This window comes from Sus scrofa, chromosome 14, assembly GCF_054392235.1.
Source record: "Sus scrofa isolate SSC_HxYL_T2T_F1_AM1 chromosome 14, Sscrofa_HxYL_maternal_Yorkshire_Landrace_v2.0, whole genome shotgun sequence".
NCBI classification, from domain to species: Eukaryota; Metazoa; Chordata; class Mammalia; order Artiodactyla; family Suidae; genus Sus; species Sus scrofa.
This window is the reverse complement of record NC_139396.1, coordinates 57,527,532-57,554,535: the sequence shown is the minus strand read 5'-3', so window position 1 is coordinate 57,554,535 and position 27,004 is coordinate 57,527,532. Positions and strand designations below refer to the sequence as shown.

Sequence of the window (27,004 nt, the reverse complement as noted above, 5' to 3'; positions counted from 1 at the left end):
TCTCTGAGGCCACCAGGGTGGCATTAAATTACTGCTGCACTGCACTAAATGATGCCCTAGTGAGCAGTAAAATGAATTTGTGTGGTATAATGGGATGGTTTAGTGGGACAGCAGGATGGCCACCCTGCCCTATAAAGCCATTAAACAGTGTGAAGGGTGGACCTTTCCATAAGGGGGTTGGTAATCCTGCAGCAGACAATCTGAAAACACTCTTACCAAAGTCTTTGGTACTCTTAAAAAAAAAAAAAAAAAAAAAGTTAAAGAAAAGAAAAAGAAAAAATCCTGGAGTTTCCACTGTGGATCAGTGGTTAAGAGTCCGACCAATATCTAGCCATGAGGAAGGATGTGGGTTCGATTCTGGCCTTGCTCAGTGGGTTAAAGGATATAGCATTGCCATGAGCTATGGTATAGGTCACAGATACGGTTTGGATCCGACGTTGCTATGGCTGTGGAGTAGGTCAGCGGCTACAGCTCTGATTCAACCCCTAGCCTGGGAACATTCACATGCCGTGGGTGCAGTCCAAGAAAGAAAGAGAGGAGTTCCCGTTGTGGCGCAGTGAAACAAATCCGACTAGGAACCATGAGGTTTTGGGTTCGATCCCTGGCCTTGCTCGGTGTTGCCATGAGCTGTGGTGTAGGTCGCAGATGCGGCTCGGATTTGGTGTTGCTGTGGCTGTGACGTAGGCCAGCAGTAACAGCTCCAATTTGACCCCTAGCCTGGGAATGTCCGTATGCCCTGGGAGCAGCCCTAAAAAGACAAAAGTCAAAAGGAAAGAAAGGAAAGAAAACGAAAGGAAACGAAAGGAAAGGAAACGAAAGGAAAGGAAAGGAAAGGAAAGGAAAGGAAAGGAAAGGAAAGGAAAGGAAAGGAAAGGAAAGGAAAGGAAAGGAAGAAAGAAAGAAAGAAAGAATCCTGACTTTGAAGAAGGCTGCTTATGCATAAAGCTATTGTTAATAAGGCAAAACTTGGACTTAAATATCCATGGCACAGTACCACAATAAGAGATGAAGGTCTCATCTGAAAATATCTCGATTATAACTTCTAAAGGTGAGAAAGACAAACACCATATGACATCACTTATATGAGGAATCTAAAAAATGGATACAAATGAAATTATCTGCAGAAAAGAAACAGACTCATAGACTTTGAAAACAAACTTACAGCTACCAAAGCAGACAGGCAGTAGTGGAGGGATGGACTGAGTGTCTGGGAATGGCATATGCACACTGTGATACACGGAATGACTGGCCACTGGGGACCTGCTGTATAGCACAGTGAACTCTACCCAATATTCTGTGATAATCCATATGGCAAAAGCATCTTAAACAGAATGGGAGTTCCCATCATGGCTCAGTGGAAATCAATCTGATTAGTATCCATGAGGATGCAGTTTGATCCCTGGCCTTGCTCAGGGGTTTAAGGATCCAGTGTTGCCATGACCTGTGGTATACATCGCAGACGTGGTCTGGATCTGGCATTGCTGTGGCTGTGGTGTAGGCCTGCGGCTATAGCTCCCATTCGACCCCCAGCCTGGGAACCTGCGCATGCTGCGGGTACAGCCCTAAAAAGACAAAAAATAAAAAAATAAAATCAAATAATGTAAAATGGATGTGGGTACATGTATAACTGACTCGCTATATTGTATAGCAGAAATTTTCACAACATTGTAAATCAACTATACTTCAATAAAACTTTAAAATTAAAAAAAAATGAAACTACTCTTTGGTACTCAAAGTCTTTGGTACTCTTAAAAAAATAATCCTGACTTTGAAGAAGGTTATCTATGCATAAGACTATTGTCAATAAGGCAGAAATTGGACTTTAAATCTCCAGGGCACAGTACCACAGTTAAGAGATGAATGTCTCATCTGAAAATATCTCAATTATATCTTCTAAGGGTGCTTATTCTAAGACCTAAGCTCTAAAAGTCTTTTATATAAAACTTTTAGATTTGGATCTTCTCGGAGAGCACTTAACCACCCCAGTCTTTCTGATAAGTATTTTACAGTAGCCTCTTTAAAGTGACTTTTTGCAAAGTGGATAACCTTATAAAGTCATTTTTTTTCAATTGTATTTAATGACTCAGCTACATTTGTTGGAATGGTTGGAATTAGGAATATACCAGTAAGTTAACAGACCATCCATCACTACAAATCTGTGAACAGTTAAGGGACCTAACTGAAGCAGGCGGCAGGAAGATCAGGCTCAGAGGGTGAACTATATGGGTGGTTCCTTAGTGGGAAGGAATCAGAAGCAGGGCCAAATAGTTCAAAAACACATGGTGACTTAAAGAATGAGAAAAGCATAATGATGACAACAGACATTTCAAAGGAAGTCACGGTGAAATGCAATGATAAAAGTGATCTGGAAACTTCAGAGAAATAAATACACGTTATAATTTCTAGGCTGAGAAGGGAAAAACTGTAACAAAAATGATGGCTATAGTATGAAATTGTGAGGGAACAGATATGTCAATATTAAGGATATATCTTAAAAGCACGCCCCAAAATACAAGACTAGAGTACAAGTAGAAGTCAAGTTTAAAGACAAACATTTTGAAGTCAACAGAATGGAATGCATATCTACAAAGAAAACCTGAAAGGGATAAAGAATTTGGTGAGGAAACAGTGAAATAACTCTAGAGGACAAAAGAAAAAGTGTTGTTTGTTAATTTACACTTCAGGTAAAAATAATTCAAAGTAGCGAATAAAAATGTGATAGAAATCAGTAAAAAGATTATTTATAAAATGCAAAAAAAATCCAGATTAAGGAAAAGAGCAGGAAAAAATAAGATGAAGGCACAAGTGAAATTAAATACACTAAAATTTTTTATCCTTTGTACTTCTTAAAGACGGACCATAACTTGGCTATAAGCTGTTTAGACGTCAATAGGAAAATACTTTCTGCCATACAATTTACAATGGCATAGAGACAAAAGTAGACCAAGTATTCAGCTAGTATGCCACACTTATCCTGGGACTGGAGAGAGAGACATTCTTACATGCTCAGAGAGAGGACCCTTAATGAGCAAATAACATCAAAAACATCCTTCTTGGAGTTCCCGTCGAGGCTCACTGGTTAACGAATCCAACTAGGAACCATGAGGTTGCGGGTTCGATCCATGGCCTTGCTCAGTGGGTTAAGGATCCGGCGTTACCGTGAGCTGTGGTGTAGGTTGCAGAAGCAGTTCAGATTCTGCATTGCTGTGGCTCTGGCACAGGCGGGTGGCTACAGCTCCGATTCGACCCCTAGCCTGGGAGCGGCCCAAGAAATGGCAAAAAGACGGAAAAAAAAAAAATCCTTCTTAAAAAATCGCTCAAGAGTTTCATTAGGTACTTACAGCATCTCTCAAGAAAAAGGTGACTACCAAAGCAGAGATGATAAAAGAGAATCAATTCATATAAAAGACAAAATTATTGTCTAAGTGTATATATGCATGTACGTATGCATTTACAGAGTTCTTGGGCATCATGACCACCTCCCTACCCAGAAGCCAATTTATGCCACATTAAGAACCCCATGATCTAAATTAGAGAAACAAAGGGCCATCTTCTAAGTACACTTATTTTCAACTGAAATTGTTTTATAAGTACTGAGCAATATCAAAAGGAAGCAAAGTTACTCTAGGTTGCTCCCAAAGTAAATTATCATCACCATATGCTCTAATAGTTAGCTGAGCCCTGAGATGGTGGTGGGGGGGTGGGGGGGTGGTAAGGCTGATATACACTTAAGAAATTTAAGAACCCTAATGAAAATGTGGACAATAAGATTCTTTACTACCACAAGGTATAAGTCAAGACAATATAAATGAGGAGTGCAAAAACTTTCTACAGAAAACAATTTGAGTTTCTATTCAAATATCTAAATTAATGAGCAATAATTTTAGCTTTTGGCAGATGTTATTACTACATACCTGCATCAGTCAGCAGCACCAACATCAACAAAACACATTTTCTATAGGTGTATTTAATTAATTCTAATTCTATGAATTCAGGCCATCCTGCTTGATATTTACATCTACTTTAAAATTAAGAGTAATTAAATAAACTCATTTAAATGGCAAGAGATTGTCTTATCAAACTGATGTCCTTAGTTGTGAAGTAGTTATTCTGAAGAAATCTCTGAGAGCAATCAGATAACACGGCCAGTTGTCTAAAAAAGCTCATTCTGAGTCCTGACAATAAAACTACCATTTACTTAGAAGAAAACACCAAGCCTTTTTTCTTCTCTACTGGAGATAGAAGATTTAAAACAAAACAAAGCAAAATGATGTGGAAAAAGTGGTCGGAGACAGCCAACACAACGCTCCATCATTCTATTGGACTACTCTTCTGCCTTGGCCACTACCTACCTAGAGCAAGAACAGCTGACTCTTTGGGTTGGATCCACAAAATCCCAAGTAGCAAGATTGTTAGCAGGCTCTTCTTCAAGAGTCGGAGTTGACATTTGGCTCCTCCTAAAAAAGGGTAAAAAATGTGGCTTGTGTAAACATGAGATAATATTCAGAACTCTGGTGGTGCTGGTGGTGGGGGGGATGTTAAAAAGACATGAATACATTTACACAGTAATGGGATCTTGCTGATAGACCAGAGTTGGGGGGGGCGGTGCTGAAAAGTAAACTACCGCTTCCATGCACTAGAAGAAGCAGGATTCAAAATATTTTTAACTGAAGTTGAATATCTTTAAGATTTTAACATGGGTGATACACAGAACAAAACAACATCTGGCAGCACTTTTTCTTTTTTTTGATGGCAGGGCATGTTACAGCATGTGTTCTTGGGCTAGGGATCAAACCTGCACCACAGCAGCAGCCCAAGCCGCAGCACTGACAATACTGGGTCTTTAGCCCACTGAGCCACAAGGAAACTCCCTTTAAAAATTACCTTTTTACAACATCTATAAATTATATACTCTCAGACTCTTAAAACTCCTATATTTACTAGCATTTAAGGGCAGCACTCCACACATGTAATACGAACTAAAAGAATCAAAAATACCTCCCACATGTCACTAATAATTGGTAGCAAAATGTCTCTTGCTGCATAAATAAGAACACTGGGCAGTATTTCTGTACTGCTGATTTTGCTACAGCTGATACTGCAGTGTTTCACTGATGGCTCTGCAGGGACTCTGCTTGTTCTCCACACTCCCCTGCCTTTCTGGGTGTCTCAATTCCCTGTTCTGTGCTGCCGATAGAAGGGCTCTAATCTGCTGGAGTTGGTGGAAAGGTTACTGGTGATAAAAATCAACGATGGTAAATGAAAGATAAAAGCAAAAGAAAATGTTAATATGGAAATTGTCTAGACATTGCAGATGGAAGTGAAACTATCTGTACCAACAATTCTAAAGGAAATGATGACTAGAATTATCTTCTCTCCCCCGCTCCAGAGACATGCATGCAGCAGCTTGATATGGGATCTCAGTTCCCAGACCAGGCATTGAACCTGGGTCACAGGGTGAAAGCTCTAAGTCCTAACCTCTAAACCACTAGAGAACTCCCTAGAAATATTTTTTTTAATTCTAGAACATGGCATATGATTTTCCATTGTAATTATTTTAGATTTATCTAGTAGCCTATTCTAGAGCCAATTAATTGGGAAATACATAGTATGAATTCCAAGACATGTTTTAAATGTGTATATAAAGCTTTGAATAGTGGTCACTTAAGAAACATTTAACTTCTCAACAACAACAACAACAAAAAACAAACAAACAAACAAAAAACAAAACAAAACAAAAAAAAAGGAGTTCCCGTCGTGGCGCAGTGGTTAACGAATCCGACTAGGAACCATGAGGTTGCGGGTTCTGTTCCTGCCCTTGCTCAGTGGGTTAACAATCCGGCGTTGCCGAGAGCTGTGGTGTAGGTTGCAGACACGGCTCGGATCCAGCGTTGCTGTGGCTGCAGCTCCGATTCGACCCCTAGCCTGGGAACCTCCATATGCCGCGGGAGCGGCCCAAGAAATAGCAAAAAGACAAAAAAAAAAAAAAAAAAAAAAAAAAAAAAAACATTTAACTTCTAAATGAGTGCTTAGGAGTTATTGTCCATATTTATTCTGCTTCAGAGAATCAAGACATTTATGTTCTTGTATCAGTCAAAAGGTGAATATCGCAGTCATATCAAAACAGATGCGAAAATATGTTAAAGTTTATGTAAATCTTGATAAGTTAAACAGCACTTATTGATGACTATTTGATATTACCATTTATGCAATTAAAATAGTCACCAAACCCACAATTACTATCCTGACACTCAGGGTGAATCTCTGAGCCACCTCTGCTGTGCTAAAGAAGTCAGATGAACACCATGACAATCTTGAGATGTCAAGATGTCAAACTTCAAAATTTTCCTGGATAATAAAATTATTTTGACATCTTTGTTTTGATTTTTATCCTATTATGTTAAAAGAGATGCACTAACAATCAAAAAACCCCTCAGGGTTTGGCCACACAATAGCACAATGTGATTGAGCCTCTTCATGCTGTAATCAAAGACATGGTCACTAAGCCACGATCCAGACATAATGCAAAAAACATACTTGGACTGGGTTCTGTTGAGGATGCATTCCTTCCAGACTCGATGGACCATATGATTGTGGAGTTTTGGAGGAATCTTCCCCGATCTCTTTGGACTGTGCATAGTTATCATCCCCCCGTCTTGGGAACCTAGGTGACTGACAGCATTCTGCGTACCTCCACTCTCACCTGGGAAAGGAAGACAATCTGGAAATGTCAGAATTTTCTGAAAAGGTCTTCTAGTACATAGACTGCTGGCTTTTTCAACATAAATATTGTTAATTGTTGAAACTCATCATGCAGTTTTGCTGCTACTCCTGACAATAACACTATCTGTAGCTATGAGTAAACCTGCCATCAGTATAGCTTTCAATCACATCAATACTCATGCACTCACATACCCTCAAGGCCATATCCTTTCAGAGGCATTCCTACTTCACAGGTCCTGGAGACCATTTACATGGGAGGGTTCATACACAATATTAAAGATATAAACATGCATGGTTGCTTGAAATTTAAAATCCCAATGCAGTAAGTTCCAAAGCAGAACAATTAACAGTAGAGGGAGCTTTATGCTCATGTAACTAAAGGGCTATGTAACAACTGCACATAGTGCCCTGGGTAGGAGAAAGAACTTTTTAACAAGGTCAAATATTGAATTTGTGGAACTCTTCATCTTTATGCCTGACACTATTTGTAAAAGCTTAACACTAAACCACTGAAAGAGGTTGACTCAACATTTTATATCAGATGATTAAAAATTCACTGGCTTCTAATAATTCCACTTAGTTTCCCAACTATACTTGGTATGTAATCCATTTTCTATTACATTCACATTAATTGCTGATAATACTGGTTTTTTTTTTTTTTTAATTTATTTTTGCTTTTCAGGGCTGCACCTGCAGCACATGGAAGTTCCCAGGCTAGGAGTCGAATTGGAGCTACAGCTGCTGGCCTACGCCCCAGACACAGTAAGACAGGATCCGAGCCGCGTCTGTGACCTACACCACAGTTCAAGGTGATGGCAGATCCTTAACTCACTGAGTGAGGCTGAGGGTCAAACCCGCATCCTCATGGATTGTAGTCAGGTTCATTAACCATTGAGCCCTGAAGGGAACTCCAAATACTGGTTACTGATTATAAGTATTTTACTACTTCCATCTCATACGACACAAATACTGAAGTCATTTTCCAGTATTAAATTTTGATTCAATTACTTTTATCTATTTGATTTCATAAATATATTGTGGGCTTTATGCTTGATAAAACTATGACGCAAAACATCTTGACTGAAATAATCAATTCTAAGTGCTCTGAAAGTCTCCACTCTCATCTGAAAAAGAAGCAACCTTATATCACAAACTAATACTCTTGGTATCAATGCAAAACAACCATTACATAAGTTAGCTCAGCTCTATTTTAAAAAGAAAGAAAGAAAGGAAGGAAGGAAGGGGAAGAAAGAAAGAGAGAAAGAACAAACCCCAAATGATAATATTCGTAGGAACAGAAGCTTTCCTGTTCCCCAGAAAAATACTGTTATAACACAAATGAGGTAAATTAATGGAGACAAAAAATTTAGTCTTTCACTGCTACTTTTTATCTTAAAAGTTCTCTGAACTTGGTTCACGGTACAAAATAATTCATTTTTTATTTTTACAATGGATTTTCAATACCTATTACAAAATGAGGCAAAATGGAAAAATAAACACAAGTAGATAACATACCCTTTTCCCCAAACACCCTTCAATACAGCCAAACAGATCACAAGTCCATGGTATCATAAGGGAAATGTTTATGACAAAAACAGGAGAGGATGTGGGGAAAGCAAGCCATAGAATCTTTTCTGATTCAAGTTGGGTTAGGAGTTCCCGTCGTGGCACAGTGGTTAACAAATCCAACTAGGAACCATGAAGTTGCGGGTTTGATCCCTGGCCTTGCTCAGTGGGTTAATGATCTGGTGTTGCCGTGAGCTGTGGTGTAGGTCGCAGACACGGCTTGGATCCCGTGTTGCTGTGGCTCTGGCGTAGGCCGGTGGCTACAGCTCCGATTAGACCCCTAGCCTGGGAACTCCATATGCCGCGAGAGCGGCCCAATAAATGGCAAAAAAAGACAAAAAATAAACAAATAAAGTTGGGTTAATGCTTTTCAGTAGCTTTTAATGATTAAACTAAAATGTGGCTGATATCTTATATGAAATTAAATGAGACTTGTACCCCATGCTGTTAAATGCATATTGAATGTTGTTTCTTACAATTATCACCATAAACAGAAGAGGAAAACTGATGAACCTCTCCCATAGAAGGCAGAGCATTGGGCCCTCCTAGGTCTGCTGCTAATCTAGGTGATACCCGGCCATTTTAAAGAGCAGAATAACCCACTCTGTCCTATATCTAGGAAAACAAGGCAATGCTCAACATTAGTCAAGTGCAGAATAACAAGGCTGAGCAGGATTCTCGCTGATGGAACATTAGGCATCCTAAGCTATAATTCAATGTTACTATAGTGTAAAAATTTGGACAAATTCATTTAACAACAAATATACCAGTGATTTTTATTCAGTTTTTTTTGTTTGTTTCCCTGTTTTATGGAATAAGAAAACATCAAAAGATTTATTTACCTAGGGCCTACCAGGATGACAGACACATAGTTAGAATGGAAGAAATCTGACGATCTATAGTTATGAATTCTACAGGTGAAAACCACCATAATAAAACTTTTTTTGAATTATGAAATTTAGAGTTCTGAACTGATCAGAGGTCAAGGCATCAGGTACATTGCAGGCTTTCAATTTTAAGTTGAACACAACTTTCATTAAGCACCGGGCAAAACAAAAGCATAAAACATAAATTGATGAGAACTTATGTAGTATAACTGTTAAAAATCCAAACTTTGATATGAAATATGATTAACACTTTTCAACATATTCATGATTCTATACTTTATATTAATATATCTTCTCTATGATAGTATTATAAAAGAATACACGAGTATCTTTTGCTTTTTTAGTTTAAAGTAGTTTTAACAAAAATTCGTTGCTAGTAAATCCTTTCACAAGGGATCATCCAAATGCTCTGCTCTATCATATTAGAGCTGGATGTACATCTTTTCAGCATCTTAGCAACTACATGGCTTTTTTTTCCCCCTGCCACACCTGCAGCATGCAGAAGTTCCAGAGCCAGCGATAGAACCTGCATCACAGAAGCAACCTGGGCCAAATGGTGGCAACATTGGATCCTTAACCTGCTGAGCCACTAGGAGATTCCTACAGAGTCTCTATTTCTATGTCCTACACACAGTATCTGAGTAATTCCTTCCAGGTAACTTAATATTGTGTGATGTAAATGGAGTTTTGAGCACTACTTTAAATTTCTTGTTTGTATATTGCTATACTGTATACCAAACACTCTTAAGTACATGGTCTAGTATGTATAACAACCCTGGAAATTATATAGTATTTACCAAAGCAGGAAACTTGATTGTTCAGATCAAGTATTAAATAAAGTCACTCATCTAGTAAAAACTATGGCTAGGTTTTAAAATTAGGTGTGTTCAATAGCAAAGTCTACACTTTTTCCCCAATATATTTCCCCATAAACTGAATGTCACTACATGCCAAGCACTATGCTAGAAAGTCTGAAATCTTATCTAATCCTCATGAAAATCACTAAGTGAGCATGTATCATGCTTCATGGTCTGTTTTCAAAGTTTAGGAGCCGAGACTTTATTTATTATGATGCTTCTGCCAAGATGGTCTACATTAAATGCCTAAAAATAATCTCATTTCTGCTCAAGTATGATGAATATCCTTTTCTTAGTGATTAGATTGTCAATTAAAATGAAGTCAATTACAACAGCAAAAATTTTAATAAAGAAGGCAAAATCCTTTCAATTAAAAAAATTTCTGAATATTTCCATAAGATGACAAATTCTTCAAATATAATTAATTTTTATCATTAATGCAGACATATTATTGAAAGGACAAAGCACTTATTCAGAGCTTCTGAATGTTAGACCTACTTTATACTATAATAAAAAAAGAGAACTAAACCAAGACTTGTTCTTGGCTAGCAACAGTCACCTGGGCAAAGGCATCAACCATTCTCCAATTCAGTATTTTCCATTCGTTTAAAAAGTAAAAGCAACTTACATCTTGTCTCCTGACTCTGTATGTGTGTGTGAGTGTGCGCACACATACGTGTGCATGCAGCATCAGTACAAAAGGGCAGAACTTAAGATAAACAACGAAACTGGTTAATTGGAGTAAAAACTAGTATGGGCACAATTAAAATTCTGAAGCACATAAATCCTGTTTATTTATAATTCGTTTTCTTCATTTTGTGAAATTCCCATGTTACTCTAGCTCCATCTTTTCTACCAGGAATTTCTCAATGTGTTTTCTCACCTGTTTCACAGCAAGGGAACTATATGATTTGGGGGTGAATCTCCTTCACTCAGGACATTCCTAGGTTGTACTCACCTATGATAGCCTGTTCTGGAGAGGTGGGAGGGGTAAGAGGCATGCCACAGTTACTTGGATCCTTCACACTACCAAGTCCCTGCTGCCCAACTGTAATATGGCCTCCAGTACTGGCAACACTCTGAGGAACTGGGATGTCATTCTGAGAGATCAAAACAAAAGCCGAAGGATAAACCATCCGAACACCACCTGTGAGGAAAAAGAGTAAGAGAACTAGGTCTGATAAAAAGTTTCCACTGCCAAATCTACTCTTCCAGTGGTTAGAATCCAAGATCAGTGGTGAATATGAGATGCTCAGTAGGTACTGCCAAAAGTGATAGGTTTCATCCTTTCATAAGTTAATAGCTATTTAAACATGTGTTCCAACATTACCATAATAGCATTTGGAATACAGGGACCATTCCTGCTTCAGGCAAGATAGCTACTCAGCAAATACCACTGTGTCAAGAGATTTCAAAAAGATGGGGAAATTATGGAGATTATTTTTGATGAAACTGAATGATTATCTTTTTAAATTAAAGAAGATGAAGGAGATAGAATTAAGTTCTTCAGGCAAAATATTTTCTCTTACCAACAATTACTTCTACTGCCACAGGGAAATCATCATCATATCCCAACTCCTCTTCTTTCAATTCTTCTTTCTTTTTCAGCACCATTGGGTAGAAATACTGCCATTCCTCAATCAACTTTCGGGTGGCTGGGTCTGACATCTTATATGCTTGGCCTGTTAGTGTGCCATTTAAGCCATAAGGACTTACCAGTACTAAAGCAGAGAGGAGAAACATATGTTACAAATCAGAGTAATAATTCCTACATATACAGACATTTTAGGCTGAAGCATAGTATCCCAATGTATATTGCTCTTTATTTTCTAAATCCTTTTTTTAACTTTTTTTTGCTTTTTATGATTGAGCCTGAGGCATATGGAAGTTCCCAAGGCTAAGGGTCGAATTGGAGCTGCAGCTGCTGGCTTACACCACAGCCATAGCAATGCAGGATCCAAGCCACAGCTCATGTCAATCCCAGATCCTTAACCCACTGAGCAAGACCAGAGATTGTACCAACATCCTCGTTGATACTATTTGGGTTTGTAACCCGCTGAGCCACAGCAAGAACTCCCCTAACTCCTTTTAAAGTGTGATTTTTAAAAAGTTTTCCATATTGGTACTTCTTATTTGTATGCCTCTCAACTCAAAACAATTTCTGAAGGAAATCAAATAGGGGAAGTATAACACTATCAGACAGCTACATCAACACACAATATATATAAACTATCTACACACTAAAATATATAAACACATCTGTTTGATAAAAACTTATACAATGTGTACACTGAATATTCCATGACAGAAGACCATTCAATACATACACCCCCAAACCAGACTAGAATTTGAACATTCTTCCTATTGTTTCCTGAGACTTCCTAAATATCTGAGGTAATTTAAAAATAATGTATAAATAAAATGTCTAATAGCAGCAATGTCTTAATGTACCATGTCTGAAACATAATGTTTATGTATAATTTCAATTCTGACTATTTTGGAGGTCTGGTGATGGAACAATTCTAAATAAAATTTAATTTACTAAAAGTAAAGGACTCAAAGTCCCTCTATCTTACTCTTTCACTATTTTACCTTGATGTCATTTTCACTGAGCTAAACACAAAAATGTAGTTAACCAATACTGTATAACTCTGGCAGATCTTAGTCTCACACTGAGTACTTCAATCTTCCGAATAATATTTCTGTGGGGATAAAAGTCACTTTTCTTTAATTCTGATTTATTAAAAAAAAAATCTCACGATAGGAATTAATTGGAAGGTTCTTTTTTGGAGATGGCTTTATTTTTTAAAAACAATTGGATAATACAGCATATCAATCAAAACATATATAGCCAAATAAAACAATGCCATTTGCAGCAACATGGATGGACCTGGAAATTATCACACTAAGTGAAATCAGACAACCATCATGTGATATCACTTATATGTAGAGTCTAAAAAAAAAAAAAAAACAAATGAACACATCTGCAGAATAGAAAGAGACTCGCAGACTCTGAAAACAAACTTCTGGTTACCAAAGGGGACAGGTCAGGGAGGAGGGATCGACTGAGGGTTTGGGTATGGCATATGCACACTGTAGTATACAGAATGACTGGCCAATGGGGACCTGCTGTATAGCACAGGGAACTCTATCCAATATTCTATGATAATCTATATGGGAAAAGCATCTAAAAAAGAATGGATGCATGTACATGTATTAACTGAATCACTCTGTTGTACAATAGAAATTATCATAACGTTGTAAATCAACTGTACTTCAATAAAACTTAAAAAAAAAGAGAGATATCTGGGAATTCCTTGGTGGCCTACTGGTTAAGGATTCAATGTTGTCACTGCTGTGGCTTGGGTCACTGCTATGGTGCAGGTTCGATCCCTGATCCAGGAACTTCTGCATGTTGTGGGTGTGGCAAAAACCAAAACCAAATCAAACCAAACCAAAAAACACCCCAAAACAGATAATTGTAAACATTACATATTTTGTTGCCTTTCTGCTATTTTATTATTTTATCTTATCTGACCAACACTGCTAATCAAGGGCAATTCTCCTGTATTAACACTTTCAGGAAATCCCCACATTGGTATGGTTAATTATATTCCCTATAACTACCAAAGGCCAATCCTTAAGAATGTACCTTCACCACACCAATCATGGGAAGTAAGCAGGATAATGCCCCACAAAGTCTTCAATGATTCCAGACATTTACAACAAACCCCTAAGGTTTAAAATAATTAGCCTATCTGTTGTGGCTCAGCATTAACGAATCTGACAAGAATTCATGAGGATGCAGGTTTGACCCCTGGCCTCTCTCAGTGGTTTAAGGATCTGGCTTGCTGGGAGCTGTGGTGTACATTGCAGAAGAAGCTCAGATCTGGCATTACTGTGGCTGTGGTGCAGGCCAGCAGCTACAGCTCCAATTTGACCCTTAGTGGGAAACTTTCCATATGCCATGGGTATGGCTCTAAAAAAAGAAAAACAAAAAAAAAAAGTAGTCTAGGACAGCACACAACAAGAAGGTGTGCTAAGTAGAGATGCCTCAGATATAACCAAACCTGTTAACATTGTGATCTTGGATATCCAGCTCCAGAACAAATAAATTTCCACTGTTTAAGCCAAATAAATAAATGAAGTTAAATAAAGTGGTCTATAGGGACCTGGTATTGCTAATATTATCTTTCCCCAATTTAGGTTACTTATCTTTTCTCATGACTAGTAATTCCTTCTGTTATTACCATAAATAAATGCTCTTTATTTTGCTCAACAAAATCTCAAGTGATGTCAGATGGTCTTCAACACTTTCACAGTCATGGAAACATAGTATTCAAATAATCCTGACAATCCATAATATGCGCCAACAGTACAACTCTTTTAAATGAACAGTTTGAGAATGGGGTTGTTCTGAATTTTAGAGCAGTTCATACATAAAACATCCAAAATTACAGAAGAGTAACAGCTTAAAATGTATTATAAAAGAGGGAAATGTGTAGACAATAATCACGACATAGTTAAACGAGGTTAAATGCTTTTTTTACCTTAAAAAAAATCTTAATTATCTCTAGGGCAAAACCAGATTCTTCCATCAAATTATATCAGAATCATTTGTAGAAAACCAAAAAGTAATCTTAAGCAATGGGGAACCTAAACATCCAAAAGGCAGGCTATCATGTCAACAAAAATAGTCAACTTATTTAAATATCACTTTGGAAATATATTTTATATGGTGTAATTGAAAATTATAACATTTAAAAAGATATTCATAGAAAATTATGAGTTCCAAAGACAAAACCAAAGCTGTAGAATGCAGCTGGAGAAAAGGGGTATGGCATTATTTTGGTCATATCTATGTGATTAGTTGAGAATTGATGAAAATACGAATATGTTAAATTACAACTAAATACCTACAACTAATGTCATCAATAAGCAGAAGAAAATAAGATAATAATATCAATGAAGAAAACTACACAACTCTAGAAATTTGATTCTGGTTGAAATTTCAAATAGTACTATTTTTAAAAGTATTTTTTGATAAGTCATTACATTCCTGAAACCATGAGACAGACAAAATAATGAAAACCTAAAGATACATCAATTACTCACTGGATTATATTTTTCAAATATCTATTTATTTATTTTATTTTTTTGGTCTTTTTGCCTTTTCTAGGGCCGCTCCCTTGGCATATGGAGGTTCCCAGGCTAGGGGTTGAATCAGAGCCGCAGCCACTGACCTACACCAGAGCCACAGCAACTCGGGATCCGAGCCGCGTCTGCAACCTATACCACAGCTCCCGGCAACGCCGGATCCTTAACCCACTGAGCAAGGCCAGGGACTGAACCAGCAACCTCATGGTTCCTAGTAGGATTCGTTAACCACTGCGCCATGACGGGAACTCCCTATTTTTGAAATATTTATTGACCCTCTTTTGATCTAAAGGAAATTTCTCCACATTTTATTCCTCAACACACATAAGACCATGTTGTATATGTAAGAAGCTTTCAGTAAAAAACTAGCAAGCTATTATCATTTATTTGTGAAATGGTGGTCTTCCCTTTGTTCTTCAGAAATTGACCCTTATTGCTTAGCTTAACAAAATACTTCTGTAAAACCTTATTGGGCAAGGAATCCACTTGGTGGGGAGGGGTGGAGAGCAGGAACTTCATCAGTTACTTACCTTGGAATGGTGCAGGTGAAGACTGAGCCATGTGTATATGCTCCTCATTGATCAAATAAATTGGCTGGTGTTGGGCGATCTCCACACTTGTGCATACATTACTTTCCCCATGAAGAAAAAATGTGAAAGCACAGGACAAATGCTCACTAAAAAAGAAACAATGAGAAACTCAACTCCATATTTTAGTAGGAAACGGGTGCTAGACACAGGAACTACAGTTGGGATACAGCTTTACTTTATCAACCATCCAGCAAAGCTTGCCCCTGATGATAATAATAAGCACCCACTTTCAGCTGACTGCGGACAAATAACATAGCAGTAACTTACTGAAAAACTAAAATAAAGATGTCAGATAAACATGAAAAATTAGTTATGCTGCACTGTGAAACTGAAAGCTATTGTGCAGAATGTCTCTTGTTTCCTTTACATAGGGTATCCTACACCAACTATAAATTTCTGTGGACAGAAGAAATCACAACTTTTTTTCTACCTTTTCATGTATACTCTAAGGATGATGGGAAAATAGTTTTGCTTATGTTTGGTATGACATAACAATAAGATCAGATTTACAAGCTTACAATGTTATCATAAATTTAAAATTACTGATTTAAAAATAGCAATTAAGAACAATGCTAAATGCAAATTCCCAATATACAACTGCTAAGGTAATGCGAGTCTCTAAATGGGCTGGTAATCTATACGTAATTTTTACAATTTACCTCTTATCACAAAATTTTATTAAAGTATTCCACTTCTCCATTTTCCACATAATTAGCTGAAAATTAATAAAAATGATGTGTCACGGAGAAAAATAATTTCAAAATTATTACAGTGGCACATTCATTCAAAGTTGTTAAGTTTGGCCCTAAGCAAGCCATCTATTTCTCAAGACAGCTTATAAGAACATTTGCCTGATAAACCAAAACCACTATATTTCAGGCAACCACCATCTAAAAACAGATCTTTAAGATTCCCTTCTTTTCAAAATTCTCTAAAACATGTTATTATAAAGTGTATTTTGAGTACAACTCAAAAAATAAAATTATAATGCTTTATGGAAAAAATTGAAATAAAAGGATAACATTTTCAATCTATCCCACAGTGAAGCAGATACATTCTTCCTAGATGAGTATGTTGAGATCATCTGAAAAAATTTTGTGTTTTACTAGAATGTGAAGCTTCATCAATAGGAAACACCCAGTCTTGATATCTGGGTAGTCAGCACAACAGAATAATCTTTTGTTTGTTTGCTTTTTAGGGCTGCACGCGTGTTAGTTTGTTTAATCCTTATAACTTTATAGAAAGAAACAAAACTTTAACTAATTAATTAATTTAGTCTTTTTAGGGCTGTACCTGCAGCATATATGCAAGTTCCTGGGCTAGATGTAGAATGAGAGCTGCAGCTGCCAGCCTACACCACAGCCATAGCAATGAAGGATCCAAGCCATGTCTGTGACCTAGACCATAGCTCACAATAACACCAGATCCTTAACCTACTGTGCAAGGCCAGGGACCAAACCTACATCCTCATGGATACTAGTCAGATTTGTTTCTGTTGTGCCACAACAGGAACTCCCCAAAAGAATAATCTTAAGATAGAATAGCAACTAAATATATTTTCTAAGAATTCTGAAAAACTTAAACATCCCCTCAATACCCTACTTCTAAGTTTCAAATTCACAAAGAGGAAATAATGCATGTAATTTAAATGCGAACAGGTATAAAGCAGTATCAATAGTAAAAATGTGCTGTCCTTGGAGTTCCCATTGTGGCGCAGCAGAAAAGAATACATCTAGGAACCATGAGGTTGCAGGTTCAATCTCTGGCCTCGTTTATTGGGTTAAAGATCCAGCATTGCCAAAAGCTGTGGTGTAGGTCGCAGACTTGGCTCGGATCCACTGTTGCTGTGGCTGTTGTGCAGGCCGGCACCTACAGCTCCGATTCAACCCCTAGCCTCGGAACCTGCATATGCTGCGAGTGTGGCCCTAAAGAGCAAAAGAAAAAAGGGGGGGCTGTCCTTTATTTATGCAAATGACACTGAAATCACATTACCCTCCATGTATAATATTATGCCTGGCACAAAAGAAAACCGAAATATGGATTAACTGGTTATATATTTGCAATTTTCCATTTGTAAAATTCAATGGAAAAGTCTAAGCTGACTTATCCCTATCATGTTTACTATCCCATGCAGTCATCAGAATATTTATAGGACAACCAGTTAGAGTTGCAGATACTGAGTGTGGCACACAATATGTTCTCCAGTCCACTGAATCCCAACTATGCATGAACAGAAACACAACCAACATTTGTCTCTCAATCAGTTAGTGAAGGGAATGGTGCAAGAAAGCCTGAAGTGACAATGAATAAAATATGGTCTTGTCTTTAAGGAGCATATAAACTAACAAAAGACTGATATAAATGCACATCAATAAAATAAAGCTAGGAACAAACACAGACGTAGAAAGAAAACTAAAATGTCATGGGAAGGCTAAAGTGTACTGATTTTTTTTTCAGTTTGGAAAATCCGAATGCCTCAAGAAGATGAAATCAAATGAAAGTTTCATTTCAGTGTAGAGAAAAAAGAAAAAATAAGAGAGGGAGCATGAGGCAAGGCATAGATACAGTTAAGAATAGGATACAGCTTAGAAATTCTAAAAGGAGGAAAGACATGACATGATGAGAAAGGAGTCTGAAAAGGAAGTCAGAGGTCACCCTTGAGACAACCAAAAGTCTTGCATGTAAAAAATAGCAGGGAGCCAATTTAAGGTTTGGTTTTTAAAAGTCAGCTAAATCTAAAGAATTTTGATAAAAACCTCAGAATAGTATTCATTTGAATTTGCTATATCCTAAAAGACACAGAAAATCACAAATGAAAAAGGGAGGACCCGAATCAATGTCTTATTTTTTTATATTGATAATTTAAAAAACAAAACGTCTTTTTTTAAAAGCAACAATTGAAACTACACAAGAAAAATAGCAAGTTATGGGGGAAATATAACAGAAGCCATTAGTAACTATACAATGTTTGGTTAAGTTACTTCGCCTTTCTGATCATAGCATCAGCATATGTAAGATCAGCTCCTGGCACAAATTACTGGGCCCCTTGAAAGTTCCAACTCAGGAGGTCTAGGATGGGCTCTAAGAATCTGCATTTCTACCAAGTTCCCAGTTGTGCTGCTGCTATTCCAAGCTGAAGAACCACACTTTGAAAATCACTTAACTCTATGGTACATGAATTCTTTTCCAGCAATAAAATTCAAGACTATGTGAAACAAGAGGGCAAGGAGGATAAAACCGCTACTAGAGAGTAGAATTCCCCTTTGACCTAGCAATACCACTTCTAAGACTTCACTCCACAGATAAAACTATCATACAGTTATTAATGTCAGCAGTGCTTGTAATAGTTAAAGACTGAAAACAGCCAAAATGCCCATTAGTAAAGGACTGGTTACTAAATCATGATGCTTCCCTACAAAGTAATACTGTGCAATCACTTAAAAGAAAATAATCATACTGACAGGCAAAAACCTCCAACATAAACGGATAAATATGAGGAAAAAACAAAGTACAAAATAGTTGTGAATACACTATTTACATAAAAGTGGGAGAGTGGGAAGAAAAATATATGCACACACAATTTGCTTAGACTCATAAAATTACTCTAAGGACACACTTTAAAAACCTAGTAATTTTGGTTGTCTTTGGGGACATAAGCAGCATGACTCAGGGGGAAAGACAAAATTCACAACATTCTTTTATACTTTTTGGATGTGGGGCCAAGTGTCATACAGAAAATAATGGAGGTAAAATCCAAAAGCCCCTGCTTTCCATCCTGTGCAGTGGCTTGCTAGTCCAACTCAGACGAGTGCTCTAGAGGAATCCTCAGTGTTTCATCTTGCTACTTTTGGGCCTTAGTTGAAGCCTGCTGAGATCATCTTTGATTCTGATTCTGTTATCCAACATACTGGCTATTTAATCAGCAAGCCATCAATATCTTTATCTATGTCCTTGCTAAAAATGGCAAATGAAACTATACTGAGGATAGAATTCCGTCATTTAAAATTCCCAAGTGCTGCCACACATTATTTTTTTCTACAAAGGATAATCTAAAAAGATTGTGTCAAATGTCTCTATAAAATGCAGATACTTGAAAACTATCATATTACCCTAATACAGAAACCTCCCTAAAAAGTAAAATTCACATAGTCTAATCAAAAGCCAACTCCCATCGTTTGAAAGGAGATAAGAAAACAGGGATAAAAGTGTGGCTTTCAAATGCCATTCTTAGAAAGAGAACTGGAATTAGACTTTAAATTTAGTTATCTTTCCTCTAGCTAGGATATCCATAAATGAGAATACTAATTTATATCTCTACCAACTTATATTTTTCTACAGGTAAACAAGATTGCATTTGTGAATGAACATTGAAAACAATGGGCTCTAAAGTACAATTAAAGATATGTTATTACCACGTTAAGTCAAACTTATTACAAGCGTCATACCTGTTCTTGCTGCTTCTTACAACATCACCCACTCTTACCTGAGCCTTTAATTACTCAACTCCATCTATTTCATACACTCATATCATCTGAAAATTGTAAAGGACTTGAGATGATCAAGCTCAACATCTTTCTAATTTGCGGGTGGGGAGGCAAAACTGTGCCCAACAGTACACGATAGTTTAGAGCACAGTTGGAATAAGAATTCAGGTCCCTGTCATAAGGTAGTATTCATAGTGCATTCATGATGTTTCTACTTAGGTCAACGCTACCTTCACCCTGTGTGAAACATTCTCTCTGCAGCATGACCACACACTTCATAACTTAAGTCACTCCCTCCATCATTTCTATTAACTCCCTACTGCTGCAGACCAGAAGGTCAAATGAATACACATTATAATTTCACTCAATCAAACTAAAATTGGAGCCTAACCGCTGCTCTCTTAGGGCATTCCACTTGACAAATATTCTAACCTTCTCAACTCTGTTTATTTGTTCCTCTTTACTCAGTAAATCAGGTCTGATTCAGGTAATTCCTAAGTTAGCCTCTTTTTTACCTTAAACATGCCTGCAGTTACACTTACCTTACTCTTCGCCAGAGTCGTAGAGGACTATGTTTCCTTTTCTCTATAAAGGCACTCCCACTCTCATTCTGTGCCACTCATGAATAGCCTTTATTTCTACTTCACTTGCTCTTGAGCATGTTACTCCCTTATGGTTACTGTCGTATCTTCCTCCCTCTACTGACTAAGATCAAGTAATCAATATTTAAACAAGTTAGTATAATAGTATTATTACTACTATCACTAAATAACTTATCTATAAATAAATTTTATGTTATAGAAGAAATAAATAAGGGGGAATTCCCATCATGGCTCAGCTGAAACAAATCTGACTAGTATCCACGAGGATGTGGGTTCAATCCCTGGCCTCACTCAGTGGGTCAGGGATCCAGTGCTGACATGAGCTATAGTGTAGGTCACAGATGTGGCCTGGATCCCGTGTTCCTCTAACTGTGGTGTAGGCTGGTAGCTGTAGCTCCGATCAGACCCCTAGCCTGGGAACTTCCATAAGCTGCGGGTGCAGCCCTAAAAAGCAAAAATAATAAAATAAAATAAATAAGATAATAAGATATAAAATAATGGATAAGTGGATATAATTTTAGAAAGGAATAGGTCAGAGAAAAGCTGTTTTGAAAAAAAAGGAAAGCATTTAAACTAAGGTTTGAATTTTAAAGAAAATCATATGCAAAGACACTGAATTAGAGACAGCTGGGGATTTTAAAGGAAATTTTGAAAAACTTTAAAATATTTAAATGGCTACATCATTGTAAGACAGTGGAAAACAATTGTAAGATGAATTTGGAAATACAGGTATAATTTGTTCACTCTCTGCCTATGAAAAATATAAAAATCAGAACTTCCTGTTGTGGCTCAGTGGTAACAAACACAACTATCAATGAGGATGCAGGTTTGATCCCTGGCCTTGCTCAGTGGGTTAAGGATCCGGTGCTGTCGTGAGCTGTGGTGTAGGTCACAGATGCAGCTCAGACCCTGCTTTGCTGTGGCTGTGGTGTAGGCCAGCAGCTGCAGCTCCTATTTGACCCCCTAGCCTGGGAACTTCCATATTCCACAGGCGTGACCCTAAAAAGAGTGAAAAAAAGAAAAGAAAAAAAAAAGTAAAGGTCATCAGAATCGTTGAAAAATAAAAATAATTCCACCTATGTACCATTTACACAAAACACACAAAATTAATCCCCCCCAAAAAACAGTTGAAAATGACACGGCAGGTAAATCCAAATAAAAATAAAAATAAAAATAAAGCTGGTATAGAAAAAGCAGTAAAAAAAAATACTTTTAAAATTTATTATTACAGAATAATTAACAGAGTAATTACAATAAGAAATTTAATCAATCCTGAATGTGTACATACACAGCCATATGGTATACAACATAGAAATACATAAAGACAAAATTGATAGAATTAAAAAGAGAAACTGACAAATCTTTAATTTGATAAAGATTTTAACATACTTTTCTTAGTATTTAACAGAATAAGTAAATTATTCAGAATACCAAAAAAAAAAAAAAAAGACAAAAATATATAAAGTATACAAGTTGGTTTTCACTAAAGAATCTAATCTCTGTCCAAGGACACAAGGAAGGTGTACAAAAAAGGGATTGAGAACTAGGACACAAGACAAGTACTAAATTTCAAAGAACTGATATCACAGACTATACATTCTCTAATCACATTGTAATTTAGTTAGAGATCAATAGTTTTTTTAAAATAAGGTTAAAATTAAATGATTTTGTTTGGAAACTTGAATATGCACTCCCTAAATAAATCATACATTATAGAGGAAATCACAAAATATTTAAAACAGAATGACAACAAAAGTAATACATGTCAAATTCTGAGAGACACAGTGCTTAGAGAGTAATTTATATTCTGATATGCCTAAAAGAAAGCCTTAAAAATAAACAAGATAAGCCTTCAAATCAAGAAGTTGAAGGAGAAGGGAGCAAAGCAGAGTAAACTCAACGAAAACAGAAGGATGAAAATAATGACAAAAACACAAATAATGACCCAGGGTGGAAGGTTGGAGGGAGTCAAGAGGCAACAGAAAGGATTAACAAAAACAAAACTTGTACTCTGAGCACACTAAAAGAAGACAAACCCAACTGATCTGAGGAAGGGAAGCAGGGAAGATGCCTGTGCAAGGAGGAAGGTGCCACCATCAAACAATCCCAAAAAACAAAGGGGAAGGAACCAGGAGGCACTTCTAACCACATTCCACCACTCAGCTTTAAGACTGGACACTTACTGCAACTGCTTTACTACCGCATATACCTTTCTTGTTGTTGTTCAGGCCAGAGGAAGGAATACTCCCAAACTCATTCTATGAGGCCACCATCACCCTGGTACCAAAACCAGACAAAGATACTGTGGCCAAAGATACTACAGGCCAATTTCACTGATGAACATAGATGCAAAAATCCTCAACAAAATACTAGCAAACCCCATCCAACAATACATTAAAAGGATTATACATCATGATCAAGTGGGATTTATCCCAGGGACGCAAGGGTTCTTGAACATCTGCAAATTCATCAGTGTGATACACCACATTAACAAACTGAAGAATAAAAACCATATGATCCTCTCAATAGACGCGGAAAAAAACTATGACAAAATCCAACACCCATTCCTGATAAAAACCCTTCAGAAAGTGGGCATAACGGGAACCTACCTCAACATGATAAAGGCCATATATGACAAACCCACAGCGAACATCATTCTCAATGGTGAAAAGCTGAAAGAATTCCCGCTGAGATCAGGAACAAGACAAGGATGTCCGCTCTCGCCACTACTCTTCAACATAGTTCTGGAAGTCCTAGCCACAGCAATCAGAGAAGTAAAACAAATAAAAGGAATCCAAATTGGAAAGGAAGAAGTAAAACTATCACCATTTGCAGATGACATGATACTATACCTAGAGAATCCTAAAGTCTCTACCAGAAAACTGTTAGAGCTCATCCACGAATTTGGCAAAGATGCAGGATACAAAATTAATACACAGAAATCGATGGCATCTCAATACACTAACAATGAAAGAGCAGAAAAAGAAATTAGGGAAGCAATCCCGTTTACCATCGCATCCAAAAGAATAAAATACCTAGGAGTAAACCTACCTAAAGAGACAAAAGACCTATACTCTGAAAACTATAAGCCACTGATGAAAGAAATCAAAGACGACACAAATAGACGGAAAAATATACCATGCTCGTGGATTGGAAGAGTCAATATTATCAAAATGACTATACTACCTAAGGCAGTCTACAGATTCAATGCAATCCCTATCATACCACCAAGGACATTTTTCACAGAACTCAAACAAAATATTTCAAAGTTTGCTTGGAAGCACAAAAGACCCAGAATAGCCAAAGACATTCTGAAAAAGAAAAATGGAGCTGGAGGAATCAGGCTCCCGGACTTCAGACTATACTACGAAGAAACAATCATCAAAACCATATAGTACTGGCACAAAGACAGAAATATAGATCAGTGGGACAGGATAGAAAGCCTAGAATTAAACTCACACACCTACAGCCAACTCATCTATGACAAAGGAGGCAAGAATATACAATGGAGAAAGGACAGCTTGTTCAATAAGTGGTGCTGGGAAAACTGGACAGCCACAGGGAAAAAAATGAAATTAGAACACTCCCTAACACCATACACAAAAATAAACTCCAAATGGATTAAAGACCTAGATATAAGACCAGACACTATCAAACTCCTAGAGGAAAACATAGGCCAAACACTCTCTGACATAAACAACAGCATCCACCTCTCAGAGTATTGACAACGAAAACAAAAATAAACAAATGGGACCTAATCAAACTTCAAAGTTTCTGCACAGCAAAGGAAACCCTAAACAACACAAAAAGACAACCCACAGAATGGAAGAAAGTCTTTGCAAGTGAATCGACTGATAAGGGATTAATCTCCAAAATTTATAAACACCTTCTGCAACTCCATACCAAAAAAACAAACAAGCCTATCCAAAAATGGGCAGAAGATCTAAACAGACAGTTCTCCAAAGAAAACATACAGATGGCTGAGAAACACATGAAAGGATGTTCAACATCACTCATTATGAGAGAGATGCAAATCAAAACCACTCTGAGGTACCACCTTACACCAGCCAGAATGGCCGTCATCCAAAAGTCTGCAAATAATAAGTGCTGGAGAGGGTGTGGAGAAAAAGGAACCCTAGTACACTGTTAGTGGGACTGTAAATTGGTGCAACCACTGTGGAAAGCAGTATGGAGATTCCTCAGAAAGCTAAACATAGAACTACCATTTGATCCACCAATCCCACTCCTGGGCATCTACCCAGAGAAAACCACGACTCGCAAAGACACGTGTACTCCAATGTTCATTGCAGGACTATTTACAATAGCCAAAACATGGAAACAACCTAAATGTCCATCCACAGAGGAGTGGATCAAGAAGATGTGGTACATATACACAACGGAATATTACTTAGCCATTGAAAAGAACGAAACACCAGCATTTTTCGCAACATGGATGGACCTAGAAACTATCATGCTAAGTGAAGTCAGCCATACAATGAGACACCAACATCAAATGCTTTCACTGACATGTGGAATCTGAAAAAAGGACAGACTGAACTTCTTTGCAGTACAGATGCTGACTCACAGACATTGAAAAACTTATGGTCTCTGGAGGAGACAGTTTGGGAGGTGGGGGGATGTGCCTGGGCTGTGGGATAGAAATCCTGTGAAATCAGATTGTTATCATTACACAACTACAGATGTGATAAATTCATTTGAGTAATAAAAAAAATAAAATAATCAACTCCATGTCATAGTACCCCACTATGCCTAGAAGGAAAAAATCTACAACCCTCTGCATATCAGGCAGGGCCTTCTAGACTCCGGTGCAACCTTTTTTAAAACTATTATTTTTTTAAGGTAGTATTTAAAACCTTACTTTCATATACAAATTCTAAATGACAGCTAGTTTGGAATGGTTAATACTTTGTGCATATCTTATAATCCTTTAATTCCACACAATTTCCTTCATTGTCCTTAATTACTATCTTTCAAAGTCTAACATTACTTCTACTTCTTCACAGAGCCTTCTCATGTTGGCTCTCTTTTATCAAACAAACAAACCTTTTTATTTTCTGCTACCAAGAGTACTTACCTCTTGTTTTGCATCCATACTATCCAAAACAAAACAAAACATAACAAAAAACAAAAAACCCTCATTTAACTAAAAAGTATTTACTAAGCATACCTACCAATCTTACATGAGACACTATTAGACTTAGGCAGAGTGGAAATAAACATGACTGGAATCAGCCCTAGGGTATTTTATCATTTCTTAACATGAAACTATGTACCTATTGACATGTATGGCAAGGTCCCAGAGACTTTTTTTCTTCTTCTTCTTTTTTTTTTTTTTCCTTTAGGGCCACACCCACAGCATAGGCAGGTTCCCCGGCTAGGGGACCAATATGAACTACAGCTGCTGGCCTACACTATAGCCAAAGCAATGGAGAATCCAAGTGGCGTCTGCAACCTATACCACAGCTCACAGCAACACCAGATCCTTAACCCACTAAGTGAGGCCAGGGATCAATCTCGCAACCTCATGGTTCTCAGTTGGATTCGTTTCTGCTGTGCCATGATGGGAACTCCCCAGAGACTTTAAAAGGGGTAGAAATATGATAATGAAGAAATCCTCATAGGATATCCTCAGTCAAAATTGTATACTTTAATACTAAATCTCAAAAAAGGGGGCCCTCATCACATAATTATCTTATATTGGTTTGAACTCTATTCAATCTAAAGAATTATCAGTTTATAAAAGGAATGTAGTGAATCCATGGGAATGAGGCGAGGGTCTAGCACAAAAACAAAGAACAACAATGGAAAAAAAAAAAAAAAACCCAAATCTCAAAACTTTCCTATTATTTATAAAATATCTATCCAGTATACAAAACATATTCCGTTTTAGTGTTATAACTGATTTAAATTCTACCTTCTCAGAGGCCAAGTAAAATTAAACTATCTTCCAAGAAAACTGGTTTCATCTATCTTTCCAATGTCATTTCTTGCTACACTAATTCATATATTCAGTGGTCCCATCACCCAATTTGTTTCCTTCATAAGGATCTGTCATAACTTGCAATTACTTATTCTGATGACCTCCTCCACCACAACATAAGCTCCCTGAAAGGTGGA

General features: G+C 37.2%; 1 protein-coding gene across 15 annotated transcripts in view; it reads right to left on the bottom strand.

Moving 5' to 3' along the window:
- Positions 1-27,004, bottom strand: part of MED13L (mediator complex subunit 13L) — a 324,733-nt gene that overhangs the window by 60,526 nt on the left and 237,203 nt on the right. For 7 of the 15 annotated variants that reach the window (XM_021073120.2, XM_021073121.2, XM_084994191.1 and 4 more), the window contains exons 5-9: positions 15,721-15,866; positions 11,563-11,754; positions 10,992-11,180; positions 6,538-6,703; positions 4,353-4,457 (exon numbers count right to left, since the gene is read on the bottom strand). In XM_021073120.2, the coding sequence (XP_020928779.1) occupies positions 4,353-4,457; positions 6,538-6,703; positions 10,992-11,180; positions 11,563-11,754; positions 15,721-15,866 (798 nt within the window). Of the gene's footprint in view, positions 1-4,352; positions 4,458-6,537; positions 6,704-10,991; positions 11,181-11,562; positions 11,755-15,720; positions 15,867-17,073; positions 17,173-27,004 lie in introns of those variants that run through there. The other 8 variants (XM_084994196.1, XM_084994198.1, XM_084994199.1 and 5 more) reach the window with 4 other exon arrangements.